Raw genomic sequence first — 25,964 nt, 5'->3', positions numbered from 1 at the left:
AGGCTTTTGATAAGGTCCCACACAAGAGGTTATTGTGCAAAATTAAAGCACATGGGATTGGGGGGAATATATTGGCATGGATTGAGAATTGGTTGACAGACAGGAAACAGAGAGTAGGAATAAACGGGTCTTTTTCCGGATGGCAGGCAGTGGCTAGTGGGGATGCTAGTACCGCGGGGATCAGTGCTTGGGCCCCAGCTATTCACAATATATATCAATGATTTGGATGAAGGAACTAAATGTAACATTTCCAAGTTTGCAGACGACACAAAGCTGGGGTGGAATGTGAGCTGTGAGGAGGATGCAAAGAGGCTCCAATGTGATTTAGACAAGTTGGGTGAGTGGGCAAGAACATGACAGATGCAGTATAACGTGGATAGATGTGAGGTTATCCACTTTGGTTGTAAAAACAGAAAGGCAGATTATCTGAATGGTGATAGATTGGGAAAAGGAGAGGTGCAACGAGACCTGGGTGTCATTGTACACCAGTCACTGAAAGTGAGCACTCAGGTGCAGCAAGCAATTAGGAAGGCAAATGGTATGTTGGCCTTCACTGCAAGAGGATGAGAGTACAGGAGCAGGGATATTTTACTGCAGTTATACAGGGCCTTGGTGAGACCACATCTGGTGCAGTTTTGGTCTCCCTATCTGAGGAAGGATGTCCTTGCCATGGAGGGAGTGCAACAAAGGATTACCAGACTGATTCCTGGGATGGCAGGACTGACGTATGAGGAGAGATTGGGTTGACTAGGCCTATATTCACTAGAAGAATGAGGTCATCTCATCGAAACATATAAATTCTAACAGGACTAGACAGACTAGATGCAGGGAGGATGTTCCCGATGGCTGGGGAGTCCAGAACCAGGGGTCACAGTCTCAGGATATGGGGTATGCCATTTAGAACCGAGATGAAGAGAAATTTCTTCACTCAGGGTGGTGAACCTGTGGAATTCTCTACCACAGAAGGCCATGGAGGCCAAGTCATTAGATGTATTCAAGAAGGAGATAGATGTATTTCTTAATGCTAAAGGGATCAAGGGATATGGGGGAAAGGCGGGAACAGGGTACTGAGTTAGACGATCAGCTATGATCATTTTGAATGGCGGAGCAGGCCCGAAGGGCCGAACGGCCTACTCTTGCTCCTATTTTCTACGTTTCGTTGAAAACCCAGTGCGCTAATCCAAGGCACCACCTCGTTCTTTTCCCCATTACAAATGTACACAAATGTAAGTCACTCTTTATTCAAATTTCAAGCAGCAAAACAAAACTTCGCCAGAACTCAAATATAATTAAACATGTAAAGTCTAAGAACTGAAAAATTAAAAAGGTTATTTCATGATCCACCAAATAGAAACAAAGAAAGTTAACGGCAGATCATTCAGCCCATCGTGTCTGTGCCAGTCAAAATAGAGCTACCCAGCCTAATTCCACTTTCCAGCACTTGGTCTGTAGCCTTGTCGCTTATGGCACTTCAAGTGCATGTCCAAGTGTGATGAGGGTTTCTCCCTCTACCATCCTTTCAGGTAGTGAGTTCCAGACTCCTACCATCCTTTTGGTGAAAACATTTGTCCTCAGCTCCCTTCTAATCCTTCTACCAATCACTTTAAATCTATGCCCCCTGGTTATTGATCCCTCTGCTAAGGAAAATTTTATACACCGCAATTAAATCACCCCTCAGCCTCCTCTGTTCCGAAGAAAACAATCCCAACCTATCCAATCTTTGCTCATAGATAAAATTCTCCAGTTCTGGCAACATCCTCGTAAATCTCCTCTGCTCCCTCTCTAATGCAATCACATCTTTCCTGTAATTTGGTGACCAGAATTGTACTCAAGCTGTAGCCAGGGAGAATCAGAACATGATGGTCAGAGCCTCTGCTGTTTCCTCCCTTGCTTCTTTTTACAGCCTGGGATACATTTCACCTTGGCCTGGTGATTTTTCTATAATCAAAGATGCTAAGCCCCTTAATACTTCCTCTCTCTTATATTTATCCCATCCAAAATTTCACACTCCTCCTTAACTACAATCTCTGCATCGTCCCTCTCTTTTATGAAGACAGACACGAAGTATTCATTAAGAACCAGACCCACATCTTCTGCCTCCACACACTGGTTACCTTTTTGGTCTCTAATAGGCCCTACTCTTTAGTTATCCTCTTGCCCTTTATGCATTTATAAAACATCTTTGGGCTTTCCTTAATTTTACTTGCCAGTATGTTTTCATGCCCTCTCTTTGTTTTCCTAATTTCAACCCTGCACTTTCTATTCTCCTCTAGGCTTTCTGCAGTATTGAGCTCAGTGTCTGACATAAGCTTCCCTTTTTTGCCATATCTTACCCTGTATGCTCCTTGTCATCCAGGGGGCTCTTGATTTGGGGTTCCCACCCTTTTTCTTTGTGGGAACATTTACCCTGAACCCCTTGAATGCCTCTCACTGCTTTGACACTGATTTACCTTCAAGTAGTTGTTTCCAGTCCACTTTTGCTAAATCACTTCTCAGCTTAGTAAAATTGGCCTTTCCCCAATTTAGAACTTTTACTTCTGTTCTATCTTTGTCTTTTTCCATATCTATGCTAAATCTAACTGAATGATCACTACCACCAAAATGCTCTCCCACTGTACTTCTTCCACCTGCCCAGCTTCAGTCCCTAAAACTAAATCCAGAACTGCGTACTGGCTAAAAATGTTCTCCTGAATGCAATTTAAGAATTCTGCGCCCTCTATACCATTTACACTGTTTGTATCCCAGTTCATATTAGGGCAGTTGAAATCTCCTACTATTATTGCCCTATTGTTTGTGCACTTCTCAGAAATTTGCCTACATATTTGCTCTTCCATCTCCCTGACTGTTTGGGGTCTATAGTACACTCCCAGTAGTGTGCCTGCCCCTTTTTTGTTATTTAGCTCAACCCATATGGCCTCATTTGATGATCCTTCTAACATATCATCCCTCCTCACAGCTGTAATTGATTCTTTAACGATTATTGCCACCCACTTCTTTTTTTTAAATCTCCCTCTCAATCTCGTCTGAAAACCCTGTAATCAGGAATGTTGAGCTTCCTTTCCTGCCCCTGTTTAAGCCATGTTTCAGTCATAGCTAAGATATCATACTTCCATGTGCCCTCAGCTCATCTGCCTTATTCACTATAATCCTTGCAATGAGGTATATACCATTAAGCACTGCCAATATTTAATGTACTTCATTTATTCTGCAGAGCCTGAGTTACTACACCTCAGTAATATTACACCGTGGAATTACTAACCAGTTATGAGCAAATTCCAGTTTCCTTTACATAATTGAAAAAAAAAATCAAAAGTTTGACCAGGCACATCTGATGTAACCAGGTCAAACAGCATTAAGTCCAGGACTGATTCGCTGCAAAACAGGTCTTATTTCTTTCCCCCCCAGTTAGATACATTTTTTTAAAAAGTGAATGCTGACTTCAAAATAATGGGTCAGTAGATGCAGCAACAACTTGCATTTATATAGCGCCTTTAACATAGTAAAATGTCCCAAGGCACTTCACAGGAACGTTCTCAAACAAAATTTGACACCGAGCCATAAAAGGAGATATTAGGACAGGTGACCAAAAGCTTGGTCAAAGAGGTAGGTTTTAAGGAGTGCCTTAAAGGGGAGAGAGGTAGTGAGGCGGAGGAGTTTAGGGAGGGAATTCCTGAGCTTAGGGCCTAGACAGCTTAAGGCACGGCCGCCAATGGTGGAGCGATTAAAATCGGGGACGCGCAAGAGGCAAGAATTAGAGAAGCGCAGAGATCTCAGAGTTGTAGGGCTGGAGGAGGTTACAGAGATAGGGAGGGGAGAGGCTGTGAAGGGATTTGAAAACAAGGATGAGAATTTTTTAAAAACGAGGTGTTCCCAGACCAGGAGCCAATGTAGGTCAGCGAGCACAGGGGTGATGGGAGAATGGGACTTGGTGCAAGTTAGGATATGGATTGCAAAGTTTTGGATGAGCTCACGTTTACGGAGGGTGGAAGATGGGAGGCCAGCAGGAGAGCATTGGTATAGTCCAGTCTGGAGGTAACAAAGGCATGGATGAGGGTTTCAGATGAGCTGAGGCAAGGACGGAGATGGGCGATGTTATGGAGTTGGAAGTAGGCGGTCTTGGTGATGGACCAATGTGTGGTCGGAAGCTCATCGGAGTCAAATAGAATGCCAAGGTTATGAACGGTCTGGTTCAGCCTCAGACAGTGGCCAGGGAGAGGGATGGAGTCGGCGGCTAGGGAACAGAGTTTGTGGCAGGGACCAAAGACAATGGCTTCGGTCTTCCCAGGGAAAAATGCACAAATTTTTACTAAATAGAATAATGAAACAAGTTAAACAGCAATATACAAATAAAAAATCACAATGCATGTCAAACTTGTCTATCCTCTAAAAGTAGTCATGCAGATAATCACCTTCTACTAACAGTTTACTAAAACTTACTGAAGAGGCTGCTCTGCATCAAGGTCAACGCTTTTTCAAAGTTTTGTTAGCAATCAATTGCATTTAGTTTGAACTATGCAGTAATGGATATGATCCTTCCTCCAGACAACAGCAACATTCATGTTATGTCCACAACCATCAGTGAATAAATGAAAATACTCTACAAGCATCTTAGCTGAACAAAAATGGATTTTCTTGAATGACCTCTTAAGCTTGGATAATAGTGTTGCACTAAATTGGTTTTCCATACCAAAATTGGTTTTGGAAGCAGTGTGGGCCCGTTCAACATAAGGTCAAAGAGCAAATACATCTAACAATAAACTAAATCCAATCTCCACTTAATAATTTCCATTAAATAAGCACTACAAACATTAAGCGAATTCCGTCTATCACTGTTTGGAGAATATACAATCAAAAAACTATGAACAGTACTCGTTACATTCATGATAGAGCAGAGAGATTTTCTCAGTCTGTTACCTGAAGTGAAATTCAAGTTAATAAATAGCGACAGGAAAAGTTTTCAAACTGGGGTCTTTGGACTCAGGGTTCATGTGAGGAGATTTCTGTATTTGTTGACTTACAGGAACATAGGGTGTGATTTTAGCATGGAGCCAGGAACTCAGCATGTGGGTAGATGCTCGTGTGGGAACCCGGAAGTCAAGTGAGTGCGTCGGATTCTGCGTTCAGGAGGGAAAGGAGTCATGAATCAGAGAGGAGGGAGGGAGAAATCATGGGCTGTGGATTAGCTTGTTGGGCCTGGATGATGCACTCATGGTCCTCCTGGCCCACAAGCAGTGCAGTAAAGGCACAAATCTCATGGATCCAGCCCTTCTCGCCTGCTTTCACCTGACATGAATCAGAAGCGATGGGAAGGTTAAATTCGTTTTACCTTTTTAATAGACAAGAAATTAAGTGTCTCAACTATCACAATGAGGTACATTGCCCATTTGACAATCCACCCGCCGGCATTAAGTGGGGACGGGACTGGAGTTTCAGATGCGCGCACAGCCAAACGCACCTGGCATTGGAGCCAGGTTGCAGTCCCACTTCAAAAAAAAAAAATTTTTACTTCCCACCCGCTCTTTGGGGTTAAAATTACCCCCATTAATTCTGTTGCTGTAAACAAACATTTTCAGAAATGATTTTTCTCCTGCAATTGAAAATGTCTTTTGGAAGATAGAACGGGGGGTCCTTAAGACTGTTAATATTTGCACACAGAAAAGTTTGCAAATCATTGATCAACAGGACACAAACAGCAATTTAGATACTTCCTGCAATCCTCCGGGACATGAAACAAAATAAGCAATTTCAATTAAAAAATTTTAGGAGCTCTAAAGATGCACGACTTGTACTCCAGGACTGGAGAATAGTGCATGGTATCCTGATATACAAGGTCACAATATAAGATTGGACGAAGACAACCCTTCAGCCCATTCGATCTCATCCTTCCAGAATACAACCCTACCTAGGTGTTTATTAAATAAGTCCTGTGTCCTGGCCTCAACTACCTTTCTTGGCAATCTATTCTAGCTGCTGTTAACTATCAACATAAGGAAATATTTCCTGATGTTTGTATTAAATTTGCCATTCACAACTCTGATCCTTTGTCCTGGTATAGCAAAAAAAAGTATAATTTCAGTTTACTTTTCTATCCAGTTACGCAGCTTGTCTCAAAGATAGAAATGTCAGCTAAATCAAGTCATTCCTAACTCTCCCTTCCAACACAGGGATTTGAACTCTGCAAATTTTGCAGTATAACTATTTGCTTTGTTTATTGCCATCCAACATGATTTCCCACTTGCCAACCATCCATTAAGTACACACCACCTATATTTTTCTTCCAATACACAATTGCATTAATCTGAATCGAACTTGATTTGTCACCAATCAATCTAGGTGCAAAGTCTATCTTTGTAATATTACAGCTACCTTCTGAGTCAACTATCCCTCTCCCTAGTTTGGAACCATCTGCAACTCCGATTCCAGGTTCATTTGCGCATGTAAGGAACAGACAGGGTCCAAGCACAGACCTTTGGGGCACCCTACTCAGCACCTCCCCCACTGTGACCTAGCTCCCCATTCAACTTCCCTCGGCTTCTTTCTCCTGTGACTCGGCCAACGTTGTCTACCTCATACGTTGCAGGAAAGGATGCCCCAGAGCATGGTACATTGGCGAGACCATGCAGACGCTGCAACAACGGATGAACGGACACCGCGCAACAATCGCCAAACAGGAGGGTTCCCTCCCAGTCGGGGAACACTTCAGCAGTCATGGACATTCATCCACCGACCTTCGGGTAAGCGTACTCCAAGGCGGCCTTCGAGACACACGACAACGCAAAATCGTCGAGCAGAAATTGATAGCCAAGTTCCGCACCCATGAGGACGGCCTCAACCGGGATCTTGGGTTCATGTCACGCTACACGTTACCCCACCAGCAAACAAATGTTATCTGTTTTTAATATAACGGGTCAGTTGCTGTCTTTTCTATGTTTCTACCTCTCTATCTCTGTTTTTTTTTTGTTTGTTGTTTTTTTTGGTGATTTGTATATTCTGAGACCTTGCAGGTAACACCTGTCTGTCTGCACACTGATTGCCTTGGCAACGGGCAGTTGAAAAAACTGTCTGTAATCACCAAGCATTGTTCTGTGAATTATAAATGCGATTTCATTTCGAGGATTTCATTTCGACATCGTTCACCTGAGGAAGGAGGAAGCCTCCGAAAGCTTGTGAATTTAAAATAAAATTGCTGGACTATAACTTGGTGTTGTAAAATTGTTTACAATTGTCAACCCCAGTCCATCACCGGCATCTCCACATCTTTCTCTTTAACCAGCTGTTAATCCACCTTTGAACATGGACCTTACTCTAGGAACACTAAATCATATGGCTTCCCTCTTCCCCCAATATCAATATGTGATGTCCCCTCCTCAAAAGACCGGGCCCCTTACTGATTACATTATTTGAAAATTAAAGGAAGGAGGGTAATTGTGGTATAACAAAATTTTCCAACTGACACCAAGCTGTGTGGCTAGGTGATTCCTATAAAATAAATTGATAGCTCTCAAAAAGAACCAGTTAGGTTAAGCCATGACAATATGGATAAATGCAAGGTTACATACATTGGAACAAGAAACCCAAATCATGCATGAAATGTGCAAGTATGCATTAACAATGGCTGGAGGGAAAAAAATTCTGGTGTAAATATTTACTGAAAGCATTCAATATGAAGCTATCAAGTCCAACTTCAAAACTTAGAGGCATTTTTAAAAAATTTGTTCATGGGATGTGGGCATTGCTGGCGAGGCCGGCATTTATTGCCCATCCCTAATTGTCCGAGAAGGTGGTGGTGAGCCGCCTTCTTGAACCGCTACAGTCCGTGTGGTGAAGGTTCTCCCACAGTGCTGCTGGGAAAGGAGTTCCAGGATTTTGATCCAGCGACGATGAAGGAACCGTGATATATTTCCAAGTCGGGATGGTGTGTGACTTGGAGGGGAACGTGCAGGTGGTGTTGTTCCCATGTACCTGCTGCTCTTGTCCTTCAAGGTGGTAAAGGTCGCGGGTTTGGGAGGTGCTGTCGAAGAAGCCTTGGCGAGTTGCTGCAGTGCATCCTGTGGATGGTACGCACTCCAGCCACTGTGCGCCGGTGGTGAAGGGAACGAATGTTTAGGGTGGTGGATGGGGTGCCAATCAAGTGGGCTGCTTTGTCCTGGATGGTGTCGAGCTTCTTGAGTGTTGTTGGAGCTGCACTCATCCAGGCAAGTGGAGAGTATTCCATCACACTCCTGACTTGTGCCTTGTAGATGGTGGAAAGGCTTTGGGGAATCAGGAGGTGAGTCATTCACCACAGAATACCCAGCCTCTGACCTGCTCTTGTAGCCACAGTATTTATATGGCTGGTCCAGTTAAGTTTGTCAATAGTGACCCCCAGGATGTTGATGGTGGGGGATTCGGCAATCGTAATGCCATTGAATGTCATGGGGAGGTGGTTAGATTCTCTCTTATTGGAGATAGTCATTGCCTGGCACTTGTCTGGAGCGAAAGTTACATGCCATTTATCAGCCCAAGCCTGGATGTTGTCCAGGTCTTGCTGCATGCGGGCTCGGACTGATTCATTATTTGAGGGGTTGCGAATGGAACTGAACACTGTGCAATCAGCAGCAAACATCCCCATTTCTGACCTTATGATGGAGGGAAGGTCATTGATGAAGCAGCTAAATATGGTTGGGCCACGGACATTGCCCTGAGGAACTCCTGCAGCAATGTCCTGGGGCTGAGATGATTGGCCTCCAACAACCACTACCATCTTCCTTTGTGCTAGGTATGACTCCAGCCACTGGAGAGTTTTCCCCCCGATTCCCATTGACTTCAATTTTACTAGGGCTCCTTGGTGCCACACTCGGTCAAATGCTGCCTTGATGTCAAGGGCAGTCACTCTCACCTCACCTCTGGAATTCAGCTCTTTTGTCCATGTTTGGACCAAGGCTGTAATGAGGCCTGGAGTCGAGTGGTCCTGGCGGAACCCAAACTAAGCATCGGTGAGCAGGTTATTGGTGAGTCAGTGCCACTTGATAGCACTGTCGACAACACCTTCCATCACTTTGCTGATGATTGAGAGTAGACTGATGGCGCGGTAACTGGCCGGATTGGATTTGTCCTGCTTTTTATGGACAGGACATACCTGGGCAATTTTCCACATTATCAGGTAGATGCCAGTGTTGTAGCTGTACTGGAACAGCTTGGCTAGAGGCACAGCTAGTTCTGGAGCACAAGTCTTCAGCACTGCAGCTGGGATGTTATCGGGGCCCATAGCCTTTGCTGTATCCAGTGCACTCAGCCGTTTCTTGATATCACGTGGAGTGAATCGAATTGGCTGAAGACTGGCTTCTGTGATGGAGATATCGGGAGGAGGCCGAGATGGATCATCCATTCGGCACTTCTGGCTGAAGATGGTTGCAAACGCTTCAGCCTTGTCTTTTGCACTCATGTGCTGGACTCCGCCATCATTGCGGATGCGGATGTTTGCAGAGCCTCCTCCTCCCGTTAGTTGTTTAATTGTCCACCACCATTCACGACTGGATGTAGCAGGACTGCAGAGCATTGATCTGATCCATTGGTTGTGGAATCGCTTAGCTCTGTCTATAGCATGTTGCTTCCACTGTTTAGCATGCATGTAGTCCTGAATTGTAGCTTCACCAGGATGGCACCTCATTTTTAGGTACACCTGGTGCTGCTCCTGGCATGCTCTTCTACACTCCTCATTGAGCCAGGGTTGATCCCCTGGCTTGTTGGTAATGGTAGAGTGAGGAATATCAAGCCTCAGAGGCATATATTATACAATAGATTTATTCTAACTTTATACAACTTCTTGAAAAACCATATTTACAATATTATGCAGAGAGAAGAATGGTTCCTGAACGTATCTTAATTTTAGACGGTCAATAGTGAATCCATTTTTATCGGAGAAAAGACAGATTGAGGGAGAATGCAATTCAAGTATTTAAAATGCTGCACTGGAACCAGAAAATGTGGGCTTCACAGCTATATTGATATCCTGGATTTTTACTTAGTTACCTTTGGGGAGTGGAGGTCAGTGAAAAATGTAATGCTTTAGCAACTTTGAAGCTTTATTTGTGGTTGTTACCTCTATCAGAAGATAGAATGGGTTGGTCAATGACAGGGCAAACTAAGTAGACTCTAGAAGAAACACACTTGATCATGGCTTTTCCTCATTCCATTCTTTATAATATTCCTAGGTTATCCCCTCTCGGTCTCATGAGCTGCATTTATGGACAGTTACACTCATTCAGCAAAAATCTTTATATCAGATTAAATTATATTTGATGCTTTGCCTACCACTGAACATCTTATAAATGACATTGTTCCTTTATACAAGATAAACATTCAGGGAGAAAACAAAGAGCACGTACCTCTCTCAAAGCCTCTGCATAAGAACTCATGTCTGTTAAAATAACCAACACATGCTTTTCACATTGGTAGGCAAGGTATTCTGCAGTAGTCAGTGCAAGACGAGGAGTAATAATACGTTCAATGCTGTTGAAAGAGACACCTACCCATCAGTATTCAGATCAGTACTAGCCTCAGAATGTAAGTATTTCAACATTTTTTTTTAATGCACAGTATTTCTATTGTGGTTGAGCTAGTTAAGATCAAAAACACATGCTCTGCACCTTCATGGCTAACCATTCTGTCGATTCATTCATTTTAATCCCAGTTCAAAATTTGTTCCATCAGGATGGTCAATTTTCTACAGAAATTAAATTATCAAAAAGTCTTAGTTGGCAAAAAGCAGATGGTTCAGCAGTAAGATTATCGGTTGTCAGATTTTAAAACAGATTATATGTGATCAGCACACCTTTAACTGTAATGCTGTATTTGTAACTTATCTAGTTTGATTGAAGAATTAATCTGCAATCTTCTAATTTTTAAGTCTAATTTTAAGCTTGTCAGCTTCTTCTGGTTCTGTGATTATAATTTAAGATAAATAACCTGCTTTCATTATCTACGCATCTTAGCACTTTAAAACCCTAAATAGTCGTGTTGTCTCACAATCTTTTCTCGAACAAAAAAGGCTGAACTCTGGCCCAGAATCATCTGTCACTCTTAGCACAGAATCAAAGAAATTACAGTACAAGAGACTGCTATTCTGCCATTTAATTTATGCTTCTTAAACTCCTTCAGTACATTAATATCCCTTTGAAGGCATAGTACCCAAAACTATAATTTTCTAAATGTGGTCTTACCAATGAGATATCAAGGCTAAAATAACATGTTTTGATGTTATAATGAAATGCCCCTCAGATGCTCCAAGTACTTAACCAGCTCTATTGATAATACATATTGTGTAAGGCCAATAATCATACCAAATCTTTTTCTTTTCTCAATAATTATGCTTGCATATTGCACTATTTTCCATTTGTTGTGTTTTTACTATTTCTTTTACCTAGTTATTAATGGCTGTAGACTATAAGCTTATGCTTTGTGTAGCAATATTCACCATCCTGAAGAGATTATGGGTAGTGTAGCACAAGATTACTTTGAATTCAGTAGGTAAAATGAAAAAGGAAAGAACTTGCATTTATATAGCGTCTTTCAGGACCTCAGGATGTCGCAAAGTGCTTTACAGCCAATGAAGCGCTTTTGAAATGTAGTCACTGTTGTAATGTAGGGAAATGAGGAAGCCAATTTGTGCATAGTGAGGTGTCACAAACAGTAATGAGGTACATGACCAGATCATTTGTTTTAGTGATGTTGTTTGAGGGATAAATATTGGCCAAAACACCAGGAGAAATCCCCTGCTCTTCTCTGAATAGTGCCATGGGATCTTTTACGTCCACCTAAGACGACAGTCAGGGCCTCAGTTTAATGTCTCATCCAAAAGATGACATCTCCAATAATGCAGCACTTTCTCCGCACTGCACTGAGGCTTCAGCCTGGATTTTGTGATCAAGTCTCGAGTGAGGCTTGAACCCACAACCTTCTGACTCAGAGGTGCTACCACCTGGGTGACACCTAAATAATAACAGATAATAAGCAGGGTAATTGTTAGTCCTTGAATATATACTTCAACGTGGACAGAATAAAGATTTCAGATCATAGTTGCAAAGACCTGCTTACATGAATTGCTGTTAAGACAGTTGAGAGAAGATGATTTGACAGGATGTAATGAGGATAATGGAGTGTTTTATACCAATAGTGCGATGATATATAGCAATTACATAAATTTCCTAATCAAACATTCAATGTAGACATGTACACAAAAATTGTTTTAGATTAACAGTTTTAAAAAAATAAGCAAACCATGTACATTATACAAGTGTCCAAACATGGAATGATGTTACACGATTAATAGAGGTCAACTCGCAGGACAGCAAAAGTAGTCCCTTTAATTGGAAAGTTGCAAGAATTATAAAAATATCAAGCTGCAATAGCTTATCTGCAAACTACAGTTTCATTTGAATGTTTCTTTACAGATCGTGAATGCCAGTATTTAAGTTTTTAAAAATGTATAATGGAAAAAGATGCATTTGTCAGATAAATTCAGTGATTACTCTGATAATGACATTTTCCAAATAAAATGGCAGGAAAAGGGATACTCTTTTGTAAATTGATAGTTTTTGTAGGCCAAGGCATGGATGACTGATGAGTATCAGTATATCTGCAATTTCCTCAAAAGCATGTTTATTCACTGGCTGTAGCACCTGTGTTGCAAAAATGTGCTATTTTCATGAATTGCAGAAGCCTGTCTAATTCATACACACAAATACACTATTTTGGTTTAACTGCTGCAAACTCATTTCCATTTCCTGATTTGTTATTTTGAGTTACTTACGTTGGGTCATTTGCAAGATTCAGAAACAGACAAACGTTGTCCATTGATCCATTTTCTTCAAAGTCAGACTTGAAGAATCTTGCAGTTTCCATATTAACCTGTTATACAGAATACAAATGCTCAAAACAATCAACCCAATTTGGTTACCCATATATTAATCATAAACGTATCTAATGTTTAGCTCAAAAACAGAAGATAAAGGCATATAGACACTTAAAAAAGGGCAAGGAACCCAGTAAAGATTCACTGCATAACGGGGCACTTGAAGTGGCCGACAAAATGTCACATGCTGGGGATTTCTTTACAGAATCACTAAACCAGAGAGGAAGTGGAAGGATTAGAGAAGGGCAAACGTAATGTTGATTTATAAAAAGGGGTATTAAAATAGTTCGTAACGACAGACCAGTAAATCTGGCCCTTGGGTAATATACTGGAGGACATTCCATTGGAAAGAATAAATGAAGCTGTAGAGAAATATAAAATAAGGGGGACCACGTGGGTTGGCTTTATGGGAAATGGGTTACTTTTGAAAAATTTATTGGACTTCAAAAAAAAATGGACTTGGCAGGCATAGAGAGAAAAAAAGACTTCTTTATAATGCCTTTTGTGGCTCTCAAAAAATATTTCAAAGTATTTCACATACATTGAATGACTTTTGAAATATATTAACTTGTGTAGGTAAATGCAGCTGCCATTGTTTGCACTGCAAAGTCCCACTGGTAGCAATTGGATAAATGACAAGTTAATCTGATGATGTTGGTTGAAAAAGCAATGTTGACCAGGACACTGGGAAAGCTCCCTGCACTTTGAATAGTGCCATTAGATCCTTAATCTCCACCTGATCTAGTGAAACAGGAAGATAGGGCCTCAGTTTAACACCACATCATAAGGACTGCTCTTCTGGCAACTCATTAGTCCCCTAGTACTTCATTGGAAATATCAATCTAGATTATATACTCAAGTCCCAGAATGCAGTTTGAACCCACAGATTCAGTGGTCAAAATATCAACAAATCAGCCAAACTGACACATGGGAAACTCAGTAGATGTTACATACTTGGATTTTAGCATGGCTTTAGACAGTGCCAAACAAAAGATTGATCCACAAAGATGAAAGGAATGAAATAGGGAACAGAGGGTTTCTGAAGTGGACCATAAATTGGCTGAGAAGATCAAAAGATAGTTGTGCATGGAGTCATGTTACTACATAGACGTAACTAACATGTTACATGACAAATTGGAAACTTGTCCATGTTAACGTCATAAGAATCTTTATACTATATTTGTATTAAAGGTTGGAGAGAGTACGATTTTAAATTGATTACTGTAATTGATTACACAGCTTCTATATATTACAAAAGAATCCACTGTGACAAAAATGAAGCACTTTTGTCCAAGGTGTAGCACAGTAGTGTTTTTTAAAATTTAGTCTCCGTAAATGCCAACTTCACTCAGAAAAGAAAATGGATCCAAACCTTTTACACATTACTTGAGTGCAATTATTCTCCGTGTACAAATGTATCAAGCAAGCTATGCAACCACGAACTCAGTATAATAACATCAAATGAGCTGGGATCTCTATGATTTCAGCACCAGATTCACACATTAGTACTGGTGTGTGTCACAGCATGCAGCAAGTTCCAGAGGAGCATTAATACTACAGACCAATAGAATGCTGCTATCGTGAGCAAGACAACACTTAATGGGCTCGATTTTAGCACCCGCGATCGGGTGCGTTCCTGGCTGGGGGGCTACGAAAATCAGGGATTCCCGGGGCGGGTCGGGAGCCCGGCTCCAACCCGCCCCATTTCCGGGTTCCCCACTGACGCGCTGACATGCGCACGCAGCCCCCACATGTGGGACTCCCGCCGGCAATTAAAGCCGGCAGGATGCCACTTAAGGTATTTAAGGTCGTTTAGAGAACTGATTAACGTGATATTTTAGGAGGGGTGGGATTTTGCAAACAACTGGAACTGTTTCCTGTACTGGGGGAAACACTTCCAGTTCAAATGGACGTGTTCACCATCAGCCCGTGGCAGCTGCAAAGGTCCATTTGACAGGTCGGGGTGGGGGGGGGGGGGGGGGGGGGAGAGAGACCCTCATTCATTGCTGGAGGCCACTCTGTCACTTTGGACAAAGTTTGGCCTCCACCACCCTCCTCCTAACAACAAAATTCACCAACTTGCACACTTACCCCGGTGTCCAGACGCATGTACCTACCTTGCGGACCCCCTCAGATGTACATCGTCCGGATGGGGGCCGCCGTAGCTACACTCATGACCTCCTCGGAGGGCGAACAGCATCACCAGCCTCACCGTCTACCTCTGACACGTGGAGCTCCACAACACAGTGCTGTGACACATCCACCTGCACAGCAGGAGGGAGGGCAACCAGAGAGAGAGATGCATCGCAGAGGGCGCTACCCTCGCCACAGGGTCCACAGACCGAGGCTCAGCTTCCTGGACCTCTCTGAGCAGCAGTGCACACGGAGGCTCAGAGTCACTCGACATGTAGTCGTGGACATCTGCAGCCTCCTTCATGCCGAGCTGTTCCCGGCTGGCCCAAGCACCATCATCTTACCTGTCGCTGTCAAAGTCACCACTGCCCTCAACAACTTTTCCATCGCATCCTTCCAGGGTGCCACCGGGGACATCGCCGCGTCTCTCAATCGTCTGCACAAATGAGCCCTGGAAATACACCTACACCCACTCTGCAGTGACACAATGGGTGTCATCAGTTGTGGGTCTTCATTGTGATCCTCAGGAAAGGGCATTATTGCACAAACCAGACAAGATTCGCAAAGACGTGGCAGTAGTGGTGCCAATATATGTAATGTGAGTTGATCAGAAATTAAGTAAAAGTAAAAACCATGACACACCCTCAAACACCCTTGTGCATCCCCTTCATGCTCACGACATGTTTGCCTTACGCTGCCTACTGCACATATGTGATGCATGCCCTGTGTCTGCAGCACAGGTAGTGGCAGGTTGAGTGAGGCTGACCGTGAAAGAGATGCATGAGAGGGTGAGTATGAGATAGAGCCATGAGATTGTATGAGGATTGGGTTGAGTGGTAGTAGCGGGACGAGTACTGACGAGGTGGGTAAGTGCAGGTAAGATGACGATGAGGTTTGAGTGGGTGTGAGGAGTGATGTGACAGGGTAGCATTGGCTGTGCAGAAGGAGATGTGGGGTGGGGGCGGTGATGTGGCAGACGGAATGTCGGGGAATGAGTCAGTGTACTCACTTTGGCTGACCTACTTAGGTCATTGCAGCACCTCCTGCACTGTATGCAGGTGGGTGGTATGTTGGTGGTGCAGGTGACCTCCTCTGCCACCTCAAGCCAGGCCTTCTTGGTGGCAGAGGCAGGCCGCTTCCTCCCGCCCGCCGGGGGGGGGGGGGGGGGGGGGGGGGGGGGGAGTTCTCGGTCCTCCCCACCCCATCCAATAAGAGCTGGAGTGAGGCATCAGTAAACCTGGGAGCAGCTTTCCCCCTGGGGTGCTCCATGCAGTAATTTTTTCTATTTCTTGCAGTAGTCAGTCAGTGGAGGACTGCCCCTTTAAATAGAGCTCCTCCAGCTGACAGACCTTACTGCGCATGTGCAGTCCGCCCGCCGCGCAGCTGAGCAGCGGGGAACCCGGAAGCAAAGGTAAATGGATCCAATCAGCCTGTGATTGCGCGTGGGGCAGACTGATTTCACCGGGCGCGTGGGTATCGTCCGTCCCCCCCCCCCCCCGCCGCAAAGGTAATATCGGGCCCAATGTGTCTCATTCATGTCCGTATCCTTATCACAATAGCAGATTTTTTGCCGTTTCATGCAGTGCAGTATCCCTCCCTCCTTAAACTTGCAAAATTTTGTTCTTTAATCCAGAGGCAATAATGCAATATTTCATTATTCCTCCTCACCTTGCCTAATTTATTTCAAGGACAAGGGTGATTTTAAATTATACAGCAGTTTAAGCAGGAATTTTGGGTGTGGGAATAAGAACACATATTTCTCAACACAAAAGATCTGGCAGCCACAGCCAAAATCAAAAAGCTATAAGTGTGGCAGTTTTCCAGGGCAAGAATTTCACATCAGTAGTTGAATTTAGTTCAAAAGAATATGCCAAACAACTCAGGTTGTAGGCAGGATCTCTATAGATTTAAAAAGCATTCAGTCCTTCCAATATATTTCATATAGTACCAAGAAAGTTCTTTCAAAGAGATTTTCCCCCAGAGAGATGGACGACACATTTAATCATTATTTAGTCATAGATGGTGCTTGGTTCATTATCTTCCTTTAGTAAATATAAAAATTGTACACCATTTTTCTTCGATATGGACACATTTTTATTCTACGGTTCCTGCATATTAAGTTCTCTGTAGGTCACAGCTGTAACACAACAATAACCTATACAACAAAACCCTTGGAGCTCGGTCTTAACCTTCCAAAATAACCATCAGACTCAAATTATTTTTCAAGAGCAAGAACACCCAATTGGCAGTGAAGAGGACTTTGATGAACTGTACTTTTACTTCAAATTAAAAGCGAAGTTCAGCAGAATTTTGGAAGCCAGCTGCACCTCTATCATTTATATCCAAGATCATTTGCTTACATCCAACCATCTATAGATGTAAAGCAACATTTTCTGCTCTTGGAGATAAAGACCAAGAAGGAGAATCAGCTCTATTAAGTTTACAGCAACAGCCACAGACTCCTACTTCTCAAAGCTAGTTATTAACAATTAAAGGTCAAATCTTTTACCAAATCAGATGGATGCTCAGTTGCTGAGTATATTCAATTGTAAACAATTTTACAACACCAAGTTATAGTCCAGCAATTTTATTTTAAATTCACAAGCTTTCGGAGGCTACCTCCTTCCTCAGGTGAACGATGCGGAAATGAAGTCCTCGAAATGAAGTCGCATTTATAATTCACAGAACAGTTCTGTGAATTATAAATGCGACTTCATTTCGAGGACTTCATTTCCGCATCGTTCACCTGAGGAAGGAGGTAGCCTCCGAAAGCTTGTGAATTTAAAATAAAATTGCTGGACTATAACTTGGTGTTGTAAAATTGTTTACAATTGTCAACCCCAGTCCATCACCGGCATCTCCACATCATGAGTATATTCAAGACTGAGATGGATGGATATTTGGACACTAAGGGAATCAAGGGAAATGGGGATAGGGTGAGAAAGTGGAGTTGAGGTAGAAAATCAGCTCTAGGGGCTGTATGGCCTACTCCTGCTCCTATTTCTTACGTTCTACGTCAATCACAAGCATTATTCTGAACGCTTAAAACTTGACTGCTTTATTCTAAATGTTACACTGAAATGTGTTTTATATTCTTATGGCTAAACCTTTGTACTTTTGAACGTGGGTCTTCATGATCCTATTCAGTGCTAAAGTGTCTTTGAACTGGATAAAGGATGAGCACCATTATGCTAGAAAATGGCACACAGTTCAAATTTATTATGCCAGATGGGTTAAACTCATCTGTCGGCTATGGTGAGCAGCCAAATCAGTTAAGGATACATTTGTAACCATTAGTGCTGGTAATATACAGGCAATAGAGGCCTGATTAGGAAAAATATGGTAGAACATCACAAAGTTTTCCCAGAAGCTGCAGCTGTATTATTTTGTAGAGAAGCTCAAACTTCAATATGAACCCCCAGTGAGAACCATTTTGTGGATGGAAAAGTATGCAACAATGTTTATCTATACTTTAAAGCCAACGATGTGATGTAACTTACTCCATTTAAGGAACTATAGTTAACTTGCTTTGAACATTTTTCTTTATATGCAAATTATATTGCTAATTGGTTGGGAGATAGGAGACAGAGAGTGGGGATAAAGGGAATGTACTCTGATTGGAGTGATTTAACAAGTGGTGTTTCCCAGGGATCTGAACTGGGGACTCAGCTTTTCACCAAATATATCAATGACTTGGATGAAGGAATAGAGAGTTGTACACCCAATTTTGCAGATGACACTAGTTGTACATCCAATTTTGCAGGAGGCACAGTAAGCTGTGCAGATGGGAGAAGTTACAAAGGAACAGGGACAGATTAAATGAGTGGACAAAACTGTGGCACATGGAATTCAAAGTGGAGAAGTGTGAGGTCATCCACTTTGGATCCAATAAAGACAAATCGGAATATTTTCTTAATGGCGAAAGATTAGGAACTGTGGAAGAGCAAAGGGATTTGGGTGTCCAGGTACACAAATCACTAAAAGGTAGTGCTCAGGTACAAAAAGTAATCAAAAAGGCTAATGGCATGTTAGCCTTTATCTCAAGGGGACTGGGATACAAAGGGGAGAAAGTTATACTTTAGTTGTACAAAGCATTGGGTCAGACCCCATCTGAAGTACTGCACCTCAGGAAGGATATAATGGCCTTGGAGGGTGCACAGCGCAAATTCACCAGAATGATACCAGGGCTTAAAGTGTTAAATTATGAACACAGGTTTCACAAACCTGCCTTGCATGCCCTTGAGTTTAGGCAGTTGAGGAGTGATCTAATTAAAGCTTTTAAAAAGGATAAAAGGGATTCAATAGGGTAGATACATAATAAACATTCTCTCTGGTGGGGGAATCCAGAACAAGAGGGCATAATCTTAAAATTAGAGCGAGGCCCTTTTAGGAGTGAAATCAGGAATCACTTTTTCATACAATGGGTTGTAGAAATTTGGAACTCACTCCCCCAAAAGGTTGTGGGTGCTGGATCAATTGAAATTTTCAAGTCTGTGATTGACATTTTTTTATTAGCCAAGGAAATCAAGGGATATGGATTAAAGGAGGATAAATGGAATTGAGGTACAGATCAGCCATGATCTAATTGAATAGCGGAGCATGCTCGAGCGGCTGAACTGCCTACTCCTGTTCCTATATGCATATTGATATAAATGCAAGTTGTTATTGTTTGATTAGTAAATTCTGATGATCAAAAGTAAGTTTCAAATTGAAATTTAGCTGTCTCAGTCTTCATCTATATTAAATCTAAATCCGTATCAGTCATGTGTCAGGACTGCCTATTCCATATGTGTATGATTATGCAAGGTCACTGTGGCTGATTGTGATGGTTTAAAAACTGAAGAAACATTGAATACAAGATTTAGTAAAATTTCCAAGTTACTGCAGCATTACCAAAATGTATGCTGATTTAACCCTATGGTCTTACATTTTTATAGTATTTAACATGAAGGTGAAAAATGTTGAAATTCTATCCTTGTCAGATGACAAAAAATATTCAGTAACTTGCCATTTTTTATAACTTCATGAATTTGTATATATAACTATATAACAGATGTGTTAATTTATGTTACTTTTACAATGAAGACTGAGAGTTCTACTATCAGATCGATCATCTCATTTAGCCACAGCACTGCATGCTAATTACTGCTCTTTCCATCTAGATTACAAGCTCCATTCTGGTTAGTTTGGCAGGATTCAAGACAATGTAAACCAAATCCCTCCCTTCACATGACAATCTACTGACCTTCAGTGCACAGGCAATTGTGGACCACCAACAGCTGCAGCCTGGGGAGCTGTATCTGCCACTGTACTCTTTCATCGTTAATAGCAACACAGTTAATTGGCACACCAATTAACAAGATCTACACAGCTATAGTCCTCTTTCTAATTCACTTACACCCATAGCAGCAAACACAATGGCAAAATTCTCTGCACTGTAGTCCATGACATCTTTGGATTTTTGAACCAGGCCAGCTTGACGACAGATCTGGGCAGCAATCTGGAAAACAATTAAAATATGTTAGCAGATTTATGTTCTATAGGTAGCACACCACCCCAACAATATTTTTTTTGACTGTGTGAATGAGAAAGTTTTCAGCTTGTTTTTTTTCTTCCATTTTTTGTACTTCAAGTTGAGTGAAACAGTCTTCTATGAGACCACCTCTATCCCTGTAAAGATTTATGGGCACCATGGTATGTACTCACACCTATTAGCTATGTAGTATATGTTCTAGGCAGGACAAAATCCTGTTCTAGCATAGCTTTCAGAATTTACTAACAGCTTTTAGTCCCAATCAAAACAAAGCACAAAAAAGGCTTGAAGTGCTTAAAAAACAAAAATAGAAGCCTGCCCTAAACTGAATCGTGCTTACCTGAGCAGCTGATTGTTTGTTTAATAGAGGCCAAAAAAAAAATGCCAACTGTTGACATATTGGATGTGGAAGCATTACTGCATTTTATTTTTTTTGTCATACAGGCAAAGAATGTCTCCTTCTATTAGAGATAGTTTTGAAAAGGACATTATTCTTGTACAATGATTTAATAGACATTACTAACTCAACCAAAATGTTTTCTCAGCGATATTTTAGGCCTCTTAATCCTAACAAAATTGAATTACAGTAGTTTTTTTTAAAAATTCATTCATGGGATGTGGGCGTCGCTGGCAAAGCCAGCATTTATTGCCCATCCCTAATTGCCCTCGAGAAGGTGGTGGTGAGCTGCCTTCTTGAACCGCTGCAGTCCATGTGATGAAGGTACTCCCACAGTGCTGTTGGGTAGGGAGTTCCAGGATTTTGGCCCAGCAACGATGAAGGAATGGCGATATATTTCCAAGTCAGGATGGTATGTGACTTGGAGGGTGCAGGTGGCAGTGTTTCCATGCGCCTGCTGCCCTGTCCTTCTAGGTGGTAGAAGTCGCAGATTTGGGAGGTGCTGTCGAGGAAGCCTTGGCAAGTTGCTAAAGTGCATCTTGTAGATGGTACACACTGCAGCCACAGTGCGCCAGTGGTGGAGGGAGTGAATGTTTAAGGTGGTGGATGAGGTGCCAATCAAGCAGGCTGCTTTGTCCTGGATGGTGCCGAGCTTCTTGAGTGTTGTTGGAGCTGCACTCATCCAGGCAAGTGGAGGGTATTCCATCACATTCCTGACTCATGCCTTGTAGATGGTGGAAAGGCTGTGGGGAGTCAGGAGGTGAATCACTCGGCGTAGAATACCCAGCCTCTGACTTGCTCTTGTAGCCACAGTATTTATGTGGCTGGTCCAGTTAAGTTTCTGGTCAATGGTGAACCCCAGGATGTTGATGGTGGGGGATTCGATGATGGTAATGCCATTGAATGTCAAGAATAGGTGGTTGGACTCTCTCTTGTTGGAGATGGTCATTGTCTGGCATTGTGTGGCGTGACTGTTACTTGCCACTTATCAGCCCAAGCCTGGACATTGTCCAGGTCTTGCTGCATGCGGGCATGGTCCACTTCATTATCTAAGGGGTTGCGGATGGAACTGAATACTGTGCAATCATCAGCAAACATCCCCACTTCTGACCTTATGATGGAGAGAAGGTCATTGATAAAGCAGCTGAAGATGGCTGGGCCTAGAACACTGACCTGATGAACTCCTGCAGTGATGTCCTGGGGCATCATTGTCCAGAACATCCAGTAGTTCTGGAAACCTTTCAAAAGTTTGAGTTTAGCTTATTTTTGTATGAGTGCTTATAGATTCAAAGTAATACAACTAGTAGGCACATAGGGGTTTTAAAATAATAACTGCAGCCTAAGTGAGGTGATCACAAATCAGATTCAAATAAAATTAGTCATTAATATTTCATACTGGCACTTTTGTAGATTTGTGATGGGCCCACAATCAAAAGAATTTCAGTGTTTTACAGGAAATCTTGTTAAATCCTCCATGGCTGTGGTGCATTTACCCTCCTTGACCTCTGCATCTGTTGACGTGGTCGCCAACACCATCCTCCTCCAATCCTTTTTCCATTGTCCAGCTCAGCTATACTGCCCTCGCTTGGTTCCACTCTTATCTATTCAATCGTAGCTAGAGCATTTCCAGCAACTGCTTCTTTTCCTGGCTCTGCACCACTACCTCTAGACTGCCCCATGGATCCATCCTTGCCCCGTCCTCTTTTTTCAACTATATGCTGCCCCTTGGTGACATTATCTGAAGACACGGGGTCAACTTCCACAAGTACGCTGACTACATTAAGCTCCTAACTCTTCACTGTAACTCTCAACCCTTCAGCATTTTTAGACTGCTTGTCTGCCATCCAGTCTTGGATGAATTGCAATTTCCTCCAGTTAAACACTGGGAAGTCCAAAGCCATCATCTTCCCTTGGCACAAATTCCATACCCTTGCCACTGATTCCATCCCCCTCCTCAGAGACCGTTCACGGCTTAAACCAGACCGTTCACGGCTTAAACCAGACCGTTCACGGCTTAAACCAGACCGTTCACGGCTTAAACCAGACCGTTCACGGCTTAAACCAGACCGTTCACGGCTTAAACCAGACCGTTCACGGCTTAAACCAGACCGTTCACGGCTTAAACCAGACCGTTCACGGCTTAAACCAGACCGTTCACGGCTTAAACCAGACCGTTCACGGCTTAAACCAGACCGTTCACAACCTCAGCATAACTATTTGACCCCAAGCTGAGTTTCTGCCCCATATCCTCCCCATCATCCGTCCCACCTCAGCTCATCTTCTGGAATTCTCATCCATGCCTTTGTTACAGGTGTGGAGATTGGTTCTGTCAGAATAGAATGTGAGCATTGGCTGGGCAATTGGGCAGGGATTGGTTTTACTAGATCCCTTCCCAATTAGCATAGTGAGCAATCTTCTCCCTTGTCCTTTCGGCCAGGCTAAAGCGCTTCATTTTAATATTGAACTTCACTCCAATGCCATGTCCAACACAGTCTATATAACCTGCCACAGGTAACTTTAACAAGAGATAGATATTGAAAATATCTGTTTAGTAATTTGTGTCACAGCCACAAAGGAGAGGTTAGACAGAGGAAGGAGAGACTTACAGAAAGTGAGACAGAAACAAAGAATGATATACATCACAGTGATCAGTAGACCAAAAAAAAAGGTAAAGACAAGGAGTGATATAAAAAGAATCAGAGTGGGAAAGAGGCAGACAGTGTTACAGGAAGAGGGGAATGGTTTTGTCTGTAAGCAAAGTCATTGGAGATTTTGTCTATATTAGAATACATTGTGCGTTCACTCGTTATCTTACTGCGAGCAACAACACAGGAGACCAGTTAGTAAAACTGTTATAAGTTCTTACAAAATAAGAGTGAACTGTTTAGGGATGTTGCATTCCAGATCATAACTTGCTGTGTAAAAACATTTCTCCTCATCTCCCTCTGGTTCTTTTGCCAATTATCTTAAATCTCTGTCCTCTGGTTACCTACCCTCCTGCTAGTGGAAACAGTTTCTCCTTACTTACTCTATCAAAACTCAATGTGCACAAAAAACCCCACAGATTTTGGGTTGACATGTAGAAGTAAAAAAAATTGCAAGTCAGAATTGTAAAAATAGGGAAGAAGTCTTTGGAGGGAGGAAAAAAAGTGGACAACCACATGTGCAGGAAGTGTCGTCAGTTGGAGGAGCTCAAGCTCAGGGTTTCGGACCTTGAGCAGCAGCTGATGTCACTGCAGTACATCTGTGAGGCTGAGAGTTTTGTGGATAGCATGTTTCAGGAGGTGGTCACCCCGCAGCTTAAGAGTGCAGGCGGAGAGGGACTGGGTGACTGCCAGACAGACAAGGAGGACCAGACAGGTAGTTCAAGAGTCTCCTGAGGGCATCTCACTCTCTAACCATACTCAGTTCTGAATACTGGTGGGGGAGAGGGTTCCCCTGCAGAGTGCAGCCTGAGCCAAGACCAGAGCACCATGGGTGGCTCAACTGTATGGGGGGGGAGGGGGAGAGAAAAGGGGAGGAGACAGGTCGGGAGAGCAATAGTGGTAGGCGATTCCATAGTTAGTGGAGCAGACAGGTGTTTCTGTGGCTGCAGGCGTGATTCCAGGATGGTATGTTGCCTCCCTGGTGCCAGGGTCATTGATGTCATTGAGCGGCTGCAGAACATTCTTGGGGGCGCGGTGGGGGCAGAGGGTGAACAGCCAGAGGTCGTAATCCATATCGGGACCAACAACATAGGTAGAAAGAGGGATGAGGTCCTGCAGGCAGAGTTTAAGGAGTTAGGAAAAAAGATTAAAAAGCAGGACCTCAAAAAGATAGTAATCTCCGGATTACTCCCAGTGCCAACTGCTAGTGAGAATAGAAATATGAGGATAGAGCAGATGAACGTGTGGCTGCAAAGGTGGTGTCAGGGCTTTAGATTCCAGGGGCATTGGGACCAGTTCTGGGAGAGGTGGGACCTGTACAAGCCGGACGGGTTGCACCTCAACAGGGCCGGGACCAATATCCTTGTGGGGAGGTTTGCTAGTGCTGTCAGGGAGGGTTTAAACTAGCTTGGCAGGGGGATGGGAACCAGTGTGGATTCAGATGGGATAAAGTCGGAACTGGAAATGGAAGGCAGAAAATTAGTGAGTCTGGAAGGCAGAGGGAACTAAGGTTAGAAAACAAACAGAGGAGTTTGGCGGTCCTTAAATGTATTTACCTCAATGCAAGGAGTATAGGAAATAAGGCAAATGAGCTGAGGGCACAGATAGACACATGGCAGTATGATATCTAAACCATTACAGAAACATGGCTTAAAGAGGGGCAGGACTGGCAGCTCAATGTCCCAGGTTACAAGGTTTTAAGATGCAATAGAGAGGGGGATAAAAAAGGAGGGGGTGGCAATTTTGGTTAAGGAAACAATTACAGTTGTGAGGAGGGATGAAATTTTAGAAAAAGAGCATCAAATGAGGCCTTATGGGTTAAGCTCAAGAACAAAAAAGGGGCAGTCACACTACTGGGAGTGTACTATAGACCCCCAAACAGTCAGAGGGAGATAGAAGAGCAAATATGTAGGCAAATTTCTGAGAAGTGCAAAAATAAGGCAGTAATAGTGGGGGATTTCAACTAACCTAATAGTAACTGGGTTACAAACAATGTGAATGGTATAGAGGGCATAGAATTCTTAAATTGCATACAGGAGAATTTTTTTAGCCAGTATATAGCAAGCCCAATGAGGGGGGGGGGGGCAGTTCTGGATTTAGTTCTAGGAAATGAAGAGGGGCAGATGAAAGAAGTAGCAGTGGGAGAGCATTTTGGTGGTAGTGATCATAATACAGTTAGTTTTAGCAGAGTTATGGAAAAGGACAAAGACAGAACAGGGGTTAAAGTTTTCAATTGGGGAAAGGCCAATTTTACTAAACTGAAGTGATTTAGCAGAAGTAAACTGGTAACAGCTACTTGAAGGTAAATCAGTGTCAGTGGGAGAAAGTCAAAGGGGTGATTCAAGGGGTTCAGGGTAAACATGT

General features: G+C 42.8%; 1 protein-coding gene across 1 annotated transcript in view; it reads right to left on the bottom strand.

Moving 5' to 3' along the window:
• The window catches only part of atp6v1ba (ATPase, H+ transporting, lysosomal, V1 subunit B, member a), a 70,976-nt gene that overhangs the window by 11,256 nt on the left and 33,756 nt on the right, over positions 1-25,964 (bottom strand). The window contains exons 7-9 of the mRNA XM_068002143.1: positions 20,424-20,525; positions 12,791-12,888; positions 10,368-10,491 (exon numbers count right to left, since the gene is read on the bottom strand). Of these exons, the coding sequence (XP_067858244.1) occupies positions 10,368-10,491; positions 12,791-12,888; positions 20,424-20,525 (324 nt within the window). The remainder of the gene's footprint in view (positions 1-10,367; positions 10,492-12,790; positions 12,889-20,423; positions 20,526-25,964) is intronic.

This window comes from Heptranchias perlo, chromosome 21 (genome assembly GCF_035084215.1).
Source record: "Heptranchias perlo isolate sHepPer1 chromosome 21, sHepPer1.hap1, whole genome shotgun sequence".
Classification (NCBI taxonomy): Eukaryota; Metazoa; Chordata; class Chondrichthyes; order Hexanchiformes; family Hexanchidae; genus Heptranchias; species Heptranchias perlo.
Note: the sequence above shows the minus strand (reverse complement) of the source record. Positions and strands in the feature narration are given on the sequence as shown.